General features: G+C 34.2%; 2 protein-coding genes across 2 annotated transcripts; both read left to right on the forward strand.

Annotated features, from left to right (window-relative positions):
- The first annotated feature begins 1,455 nt into the window (after nucleotides 1–1,455).
- On the forward strand, nucleotides 1,456–2,947 carry LOC18598248 (Glutaredoxin family protein). Its single transcript, XM_007027697.3, has one exon. The coding sequence runs from the start codon at nucleotides 1,535–1,537 to the stop codon at nucleotides 2,702–2,704; it is 1,170 nt and encodes a 389-aa protein (XP_007027759.3). The 5' UTR covers nucleotides 1,456–1,534; the 3' UTR covers nucleotides 2,705–2,947.
- A 1,821-nt stretch (nucleotides 2,948–4,768) lies between these two features.
- On the forward strand, nucleotides 4,769–8,568 carry LOC18598249 (F-box family protein). The gene is made up of 3 exons (XM_007027698.3): nucleotides 4,769–4,911; nucleotides 6,685–7,801; nucleotides 8,221–8,568. Exons 1-2 carry the CDS (start codon nucleotides 4,880–4,882, stop codon nucleotides 7,781–7,783), a joined length of 1,131 nt encoding a protein of 376 aa, XP_007027760.2. The 5' UTR covers nucleotides 4,769–4,879; the 3' UTR covers nucleotides 7,784–7,801; nucleotides 8,221–8,568.
- The last annotated feature ends 1,168 nt before the right edge of the window (nucleotides 8,569–9,736 follow it).

The raw sequence follows: 9,736 nt of genomic DNA on the forward strand, positions 1-9,736 counted from the left end.
TTCTTTGTAATCATATTTAATTAATTGGCTTAAACTTACAGAACTTTTGAAACTAATATTTATTTATTGTATAAAGATTAATATTTATTTATTGTATAAAAATTAATCTTATTAGCCATTTAAAAGAAATAAATAGACCCAAAGGGCTATATATATGTTTAGAAATAAATAGACCCCAAGTAGTCATTTAGAAAGAGTTATATAAAGAAACCCAAGCCATATATAAAATATTCCAGGTCCAAACCCAACTATCAGCGCGCTTAAAACAATTTAGGCCTGGTAGGAAAAAATTCATTGCACCAAGGTCAGTTTCGGTTGACTAAAACCAACCCTTTTCTCGGTTCGATTTAGTCGTTTAGAGAGTAAATTTTTTTGACTGGTTCTGATCAAACCGAATTGAAAATCAACTAAACCGAGCCATGCTCACCTCTAGTCAAAACAGATATACAAACGAGAACTTGATAAGATTCTATCAATATAAACAACCCTAAAAACGAAATTTATATCATAAATCATATCATTACATAATGAATATCCCACTAAAAACTTATGAATTTTCAAACAACTCACACCATAAACATAAAACAAAATCATTACCTCAAGCATAAGTCTCCACCCTCTGAAAAGTCTTCAATAAAAAAAAAAAAAAAACAATTAAAGCACACTACAAAATATCAACAAACCTGAGAGTCCTCAAGAGCAAAACAACCAATCACAATAATAGCCAAATTCCAACATGTCCAGATTAATAACATGGACGAAAAAAAACCCTATTACAAACCAAAATGTAAAGCTCACACCACACCTCCACCGTGATAACTTTTATTATGAAATGAGAACTCCATAGTGATAACTTGCGTGCTTAGAATCAATGCCAAATGTATGAAAGTATTGTTGAAAATTGAAATAAAAACAAGTATCGAACTCTACTGAGGATAAAAATCCAAGTGTACATATTTGATGAACGAATTTGTTTGAGAAAGTATTTCTCTTAGATCATGATAAATACTTTTATTTACAAGTTCCAAATGCAATTTGTATAAAATGTTGATAAATACTATTCTTTTTCCGCTTTGGCTATCGTTGTACTTTTTCTTATTTTGAATTTATTTCCTTTATAACCAAAAGTTTGTTGACTATCTTAAATATTAATTAAGCATGAAAAAATTTAAGGCTAGGAAATTGGTGGTATTACGTCAATTATTAGGCGAGACAGACTCAAAGAGAAAGTCAAAAAGGATGAAGAGGCAAACAATCCGCAGGTCAATGGGTTATGAAGGAGATAGCAAAAAGATTGGGGGCGAAAACGGACAACAACAAAACACAATCGCAGGGGCTTCCGACAAAAAATGCCCATGATCAAGCCCACAATCCCACATTCGAAAAAATTCGACCGTTGGGGCCCGTTCCCAGACAACCAACGGTTACCATTCGAAACCTTAACTCCCTCTCTCTCTCTTCCTCTCTCTCTCTCCCCTTCCTTTCAAAACAGAACAGACAACTGAAAAACAAAGAAAACTCCCCCAAAAAAACAATGGGTTGTGTTTCTTCAAAACTCGTCAAGAAAGAAATTAAACGAGAAATTCTTCTCAACAATGGCGGCGACTACGTTAACCACGTGGTCTCTCTCAAGTCAAGCACTTACGGGGTCCTTAAACTCGACAATGAAATTGAACAACAAGAAGAGGTTGGTATTTCAGAGACAAAAAGAGTTCAGAGATCGCCTCCGCGTGAAGAGCCAGAGGTAATCAATGCTTGGGAACTCATGGAAGATCTTGAAGAAGATGGAACTATAAAGAGAAGCCCGAAATCACGCGTTTTTGCTAGAGGGGTTGGGCAAAAAGATGTGAGAAGTCCATTGAAGTTCTTGAATCAGATTGGTTCTCCATTGAAAATGAGGAGGTTTGGTGGGAAAGAGAATAAGGGAAGAGTTGATGGGAAGTCTGATTTTAGCCCGAAATCGATATTGAGAGTGAACAATTCTTTGGATGGTTCGTGTAAGGCGGTGTTGAAGTTGAGTTATCCAGTGAAAAGAACAAGAAGCGAGGGCTTTGAAGGTGGTGATTCAGGGTTTTCGGCGCGGAGGAGGAGTTTTAGTCCTTTGTTTGATCCAGAGCTTGTTGCTTTGTACGAGAAAGAGTTGTCCGAAGAAGAGGAACAAATCAAGAGGATAATTTCACCAGAACCAGAAATCAGAAAATGGAAGAAATCTCAGGATTCAAAGGCTATTCTTCAAGTTTTTGAGGAAAAATGTCCTGCTGCTGGAGAAAATGCAGTTGTGATTTACACTACAACCTTGCGAGGGATTAGAAAGACTTTTGAGGAATGTAACACTGTGAGATCCATTATCGAATCCTATGACATCCAAATGTTCGAGCGAGATATATCGATGGATTCGGGGTTCAAGGAAGAGCTAAGGAAGCTAACGGGCACAAAGGAGGTCAAAGTTCCTCTTGTATTTGTTAAAGGAAGGTTGATTGGGGGAGTTGAAGAGATTGTGAAGTTAGAAGAGGAAGGGAAGCTGGAAATCTTGTTCAATGGGATCCCAAGGGCGATCCCCGGATGTGAAGGATGTGCTGGGGTGAGATTTGTGATGTGTACGGAATGTAATGGGAGCTGCAAGGTTTTAGATGGGGACCAGAAGAAGATTAGGTGTGGTGAGTGCAATGAAAATGGGTTGATACAATGCCCTATTTGTTGTTAATATAAGTTCAATTAACCCTTTTAGATTCATTTTGGGATTTCCACTAGGCGTTGGCGTTTATCTATTGTGAGGCTGTAACAAGGATTTCTTGAAGAATTTCCTTTCTTTCTTCTTCTGTATTTTGGGATTTCCACTAGGTTCTAAAGTGGGTTTTAGGCCTCAGTGTGCTGATGCTTCCGATTGCCTCCTTTGTAAACACTGGTTGGTTGATATATAAAATTCTCTACTATATTTGAACTGAAATTTCTCCTTCCATAATTTATATATATAGCATTAGATATTGGACTTGATTGCTTTTTAATTCATGCCTTGTCCATTTATTTGTTTGAATTAGCATCAGAGAAGTGCAAGGATGCTTTGCATATTCAGCTTTTGTAAAATTTCCAGCCCTTTATACTCCTCAAGAAAGTTTCCGTTTGCTGCCTGAGACATATGTGAGAGCAGTCACCTTGCTTAAGCTTGAATAATATGAGCTAAATGGCCTTGTATGAAAAGGTATAAAGCCACCTAGTCCTGTTCCTTGCAGTTTAGTAGTACCATCATACCACGCAACAACTTTTTGTATCCTGACTTTGTAAATTGAGATTATAAGGATGGAGTAGAGGCTAGTTACCAGCTTCCCAGTATTAAGTTTCAACATCCTCTCATTCCTGCAGTGAAAGCATACAACATCTCTTGTTCATAGACTTTTAATTTTTAAACAGGCAGCATCGCCTTAAACATGGCGGGCAGCCATTGAATTGCATGAGCTCAAGCGGCAGCTAAGTACATCAATATGTTGGTCCAAAACAGTAGGCCAAGCTGCTGTAATATTAAATCACAGTGCCGGTTGTATAGTTAATTTCAATTGTAATTATGAACCTACGCAAAAAATAAAATAAAATAAAAACTCTAATCCAAACTTCATATTGGTAAAGAAAGAAAAAAGATTAGCTTATTCTAGAGATTTCCATTGAGGAGAGACAATCAAGAGAGAATGAAAAATATGGTGCAGAATAAAAAATTGGACCAAAAAATTCAAAGGGAATTCGAAATGAAAAATATGGTGTAATGATTAGGGATAATTTATCAAAATTTATTCCAGAGATGTCGTTTTTAGATGTCACATACATGTCAATATAGATAATGAAATAATTAAATTGGACTGATATTATCAATTTTAAAAAATACAAAATTTTAATTTTTATAAATTATTGTATAGACAAAAACTAATTATATAATTTGACGAAAATAGATCATGGACTACAAAATTGGAATAAGAGAGATTGATACACAATGTGGTAAGAACTGAAGATGAGCAAAGAGTGCAGTTGTATAATTGTATTATCAAAATGGAATTAGTGTTAAACAAATTTCTTTTAAGAAATGGTTTTTGCAATTGAAGTAGAAAATATCCACTTTACCTGCCCTTTCACGATGTCATCTTCGTTTTATAAATTTATTTGCTGACGAATAATATTCCATAAGTTTCAGCAACAGCTATTGCGAAATTAATACAAAAATATTTATTGAAAATTTTAAGACATAGAATGGAAAATAATCATAAATCATTGCGTCAAAACAAATGGTTTAAGTTTTATCTTATCTGTTTTTTGTTTTGGGGTTTAAGATTCATGATTTAGGGCAAACAAGCGTAAGTTTAGAAATTGACATGACCTTTTTAGTAAAATAGTTATAAATCAAACATTAAAATATTATTTTTTATATTTTAATTGTTACTTTATTTATATCTTAAATTCTACGATCATATTACTTGTCACTTTAAGATATAATCTCTTTTCATAAACATGAACCAGTGAGTTAACAAAAGTGGTTTAAGTTTTATCTTACATGTCTCCGGACTTATCCGTTGTCGGTTTTGGTAATAAGAAAACCTTTGACCCAAAGCCAACTGTAAAACAGACCTCACTCATCTTTCTCATTAAACTAATCAATAAAACCACAACACCTCATCTAAAGTCAGCTCGACCAAAATCAGTACATGACGTGTCACCCATTCGTCGGTTGTTCCCTTGTCATTACTAAGCAAACAGCCACACCTGATTTTTCCATCCAACACGTTTTTGCCGACTACACTTGAGCTTGTCAGCTCTCTCTCCTGGCTTCTCTCTCTTTCATTTCACTCCGGCACTCCCTTGAGACTTTCACACCAAAAGCTACGGTCTTTCTGCTACTATGGCTGGGAGAAAGAAAAAAAAGCTTAAATTGTGAGTTTTTTTCTTTGTTTCTTTGAGTAACCAAGGTTGTAACTTTAGCATTTTTTTTTTTAATAAAAATTGGAATGCTTGTGGTTAGGGTTTCATGGAAATGGCATATGGATTTTAGGAATTAGAGCCTCTTGAGTGCTTTTTATGAGATAAAAATGTGTTCTTTACTGAATAATAAAGTTGAATTATGCCAATTGCAGTCAAATCTGAAAATTTTGAGTTGTGCCTCAATTGGGTTTTTGTTTATGCCTATGTTTGGGAATAATTCGGGGTTTTCGGAATTAGATTAATTTGAGGGTTTGCTAAAGTGTTAATGTGTTTTTTCAACTATTTTTCCATTTGGGTTTAGGGAAATTGCAGTGCTAATTGAGCACTTTGATGCTTTTTTATTTGGATCTTTGCCCATACTCAGAAATGATTTGAATGTTTAGGTGATTAGAGAAACTAAGTATTTACTGATTGTGTATGTATTGTTTAGGTTAATGTTGAAGTGGTGAGTTTGAATTTTGAAAGTTGGAGTCAAATTTTGGATATTTTTAACTTTCTTGGTTTTTAGGTTAAAATCCACATCTTCGGTTAGTGATCATTGGCTTGTGGTGCTTTTCGTAGTATTGAGCTCTTAATCATTCAGAACATTATGGATGATTGATGTTAAAGTCTGATTTAAATACAGAGATACTGTTGAATTGAGTGCAATGTTGGGTATTTCAATGCAAATAATGTGACTTCAGTTCGATTGGATCACTGAACTTTAGTAGTGTCTTTTGCACCCCAAGGGAGGAGGTTTCAATGGTCAGTCAAAGAAGGGTCTTTGAGTTGTTATTACATGATAAAATCATGAGTCGCTCATTTGCATACCATATATGGTAAATGGAGGATGAAAATGTAAAGTTATATTGCAATTTGCAACTTCCTTAGGTGGAGCTTTTTACTACCAATAGATATTTACCAATAAAGTTTGATATTTCCATTGAGGATTTGGTGAAGTATCAATGTCCTCTAAATTAAGATCAATTCCAGTTCATGAAATCATGATGGAAGTTGAGTTTCTTATAGGATTTTGAATTGGATCTCAATCCAAGGTTCAGGGATTAGAACAGTCTACTGTTTGATTGGTTGTTTTGTGTTCTTCCTATTAGTCATGGAATTATAGTTCTCAAAGATGGGTTCTAATTTATAGAAATCTTTTTATCATGGTGCAGTTCAGGGTTATGAGCTGTTGTGGTTTAGGCGAAACAACAAAAATGTGACTTTTCTTTTATAGGAGATATGACTTAATCTGTAGATAGTATTGGATTGAATGTGAATATGAAGCATTTTGGATATTTGATGCTTGCGGCTTCTAATTGCCCTGAAAGACAACTGAACTTTGTTGTTTCTTTTCTAGCTGGACTGTTGGTTTGGATTTTTTTCCCCCTGAAGTGGGGAGGTGTCCTATGGTTAAGTCAAATAAGTGCTTTTTTTTGTGTATATTACCCTAAGTTCATGAGTGGCATAGCAGCATGCAGTATGTAGTAAATAGAATATCAAAATGTACTTTTTTGTACATATGTTTTTGTTGGTCAGTCAAATAAGTCTTTTCTAGTTGTGGTCTAAGTTTAAGAAATGCAGCAAGCATTGAATTGTGAAATAGTTATAGAGCATGATTAAGCTGTCTGACTTGAGCATTTTAGGGTCCTTTGCTGGGTTTTGATGTCAGCCTTGAATCACTTCTTTTTCATATTTTATAGCTAATAATAGCATTTTAATATCAATATCCTTTTGGCTCTATAGGTTAGCTGAAACAGCAAATGGGGATGAAAGAACAGCAACTGAGGATGGGAAGGAGAGGTTGGAGCTACAAACATGGTCTGATCTTCCTGTAGAACTTTTGGAATTGATTATGTCCCACCTAACACTAGAGGATAATGTTCGGGCATCTGCTGTCTGCAAGAGGTGGCACAAAGTTGCAATTTCTGTGCGGGTGGTGAATCAATCACCATGGCTCATGTACTTTCCAAAATATGGTAATTTATATGAGTTCTATGATCCATCAGAGCGCAAAACCTACTCCCTTGAGCTACCAGAGTTGCTTGGATCCAGGGTTTGTTACACTAAAGATGGTTGGTTGTTGCTATACAGACCCAGAAATCACCGTGTATTCTTCTTTAATCCCTTCACTCGTGAGATGATTAAGCTTCCCAGATTTGAGTTGACATATCAGATAGTCGCCTTCTCTTGTGCCCCAACATCTACCAGCTGTGTGGTTTTTACAATTAAGCACATCAGTCCTACTATTGTTGCTATCAGCACATGCCATCCTGGGGCATCAGAGTGGGCCACTGTTAATCACCAGAATCGCTTGCCTTTTGTCAGTAGCATTTGGAACAAACTTGTATTCTGCAGTGGAATCTTTTATTGTCTTAGTCTCACCGGTTGGTTAGGGGTTTATAATCCTCTGGAGCGTACTTGGAATGTTCTTGCTGTTCCTCCACCAAGATGTCCTGAGAATTTTTTTGCCAAAAATTGGTGGAAGGGCAAATTTATGGCAGAGCATAATGGAGATATCTTAGTTATCTATACATGTTGTACGGAGAACCCCATTATATTTAAACTGGATCAATCAGAAATGGTATGGGAAGAAATGAAAACCCTTGATGGTGTGACACTATTTGCAAGTTTCTTGTCATCTCATTCAAGAATTGATCTCCCTGGAATAATGAGGAACAGTGTCTACTTCTCTAAAGTTCGTTTCTTTGGAAAGCGTTGCATATCATACTCGCTTGATGACTGTAGATACTATCCCCGTAAACAGTGCTATGACTGGGGAGAGCAAGATCCCTTTGAGAACATATGGATTGAACCACCCGAGGATGCCTCATCCTTCTTCTGAAGAACATTATTAGTACAAGTGAGTATGTTTGAATGAAGCTCTCATGACATGCTTGTGATATATTTATCTTCTTATATTTCACAGCATCCATGGAATGGATATTGATGCTTGCTGTGGAATAATTGCTTATGGATGACTTGATTATGTATTACAATAACCAAAATTGGTAGAACTCCATTGATGCTCGCTGTATTTGACGGAAGCACATTGTCATGCTTCTCGGAGAATTCATGTAATCGTAATTTATTTTTCTTTCAAATATGAATGTCTTTCCCGAGTGAATTTATTCAAATACAGCACACTGGATCATATGTAATGTCAATTCTTAATCTTTTTAGTTCAATAAAGCAGTAGCTAAATGTCATCTTTGTCGATATCGTTTATGTGATTTGTGTTCTAAATAATGATAAGTTGTTACTACCTTATGATGTTCTCAGGTTTGTTACTTTTATGGAGTGGATTAGACCCAAGTTATTGCCTCAATGGAGTTGGTTCTTGTGTTAGAAGTTTCAATGAAGTTTGAGTTCATGGATGATGGAAGGTTATTTCATTCCGCTGGATGGAAACTGAGCAGCAAAGGAGTTGGAGTTCCTGAAATTGCAAGCTTATTTTGCTGCACAATATGATCTTATTCTTGACACATCTCTTAGGTTATACTAATCATTCAAGTACATTCAGATCGAATCTCTCTTTCTTTTCTCTTTTTTTTTTTTTTTGCTTTGATACTGCTTTAATGTCACTTCTCTTACGAAGTTGAAATCATATATAGTAATATTTTCAGTCAAGTGTGTTAACATCAGCTGCTGCAGTTGCTTCATCAGGAACAAGAATCTTTGACCTTGGCAATGGCAGCAATACTCGAGCAAGACACAATATATGATTGTCTCTGCTCAACACTGAAGTTCTCCTCACCCTCCAAAACCTTGATATATAATTGTTAAGTTGGGGAATATGAGTTGCATTCACAAGCTCAAAAAATCCAAGAGTTAACCATCTTTTGTATCCAAATTCTCGATTATTGACTTTATCTAAGATTCATCTAATTCAATACACTGTATACCAGAATCGATTAATCAAGCCTAATGTTAGTTCTGTTTATTTACATAAAAGAAAGGCTTATCAGTTTTCCTCTTCTCTTTGCAGTAGCTAACACTGATTGTGTCTTCATCCGCACAATTAGGGATGTCAACGGGTACTCTATCCGGTTACATCGGATTAGGGTACTCAATAAAAAGATTCGGGTAGGGTTCGGGTAGTGATTTCACTACCCGAATCAAGTTCGGGTAAGGTTCGGGTACCACTCCTTAGGTACCCGTTACCCGAACCCGATTAATATTTATAAATATTTTATTATTAGTTTAATAATTAAATTAAAAATTTATAATTTCTATCAACTTTACAAGCAATTTTTTTTTGTTAAAAACTAATAAATATATGAAAAGTATGGTTACTCTAATTATTAATATGATGATATTAATATATTTAAATTAAAAAATTATTAGATTGTTAATTATGTTTAAATAATTTGAACATTATATCATATTATAAAGGAATATAATTACTATTATATATGTACTTTTAATATACATATATTTACTTTTTATTTTGTGTTAACATTACAAAAATTATGACTTATAAAATTATTAATTATAATATATATACCATTATTTATATAATCTTATAATATATATACTTAAAGAAAGCTTTTGAGATTAGAATAGTTTTAAAATCTAAATGTTTTTTTTTAATTTCATGAAATTAAGAACAAATCCTTATAATTAATTTAATTAATTAATGAAACTATTATTATTAATTAACTTGTAATGTCTTTTAATATATATAATTTATATATTGTGTTAATTTTTAAGAAATATAATTACTATTTTATATATTAAAATATTTTTTATGTATGCGTGTGTATATATATATATGTACTTTAAATATAAATATATT

The sequence above is a fragment of the Theobroma cacao genome, chromosome 5 (assembly GCF_053813885.1).
Source record: "Theobroma cacao isolate CCN51 chromosome 5, ASM5381388v1, whole genome shotgun sequence".
Lineage (NCBI taxonomy): Eukaryota > Viridiplantae > Streptophyta > Magnoliopsida > Malvales > Malvaceae > Theobroma > Theobroma cacao.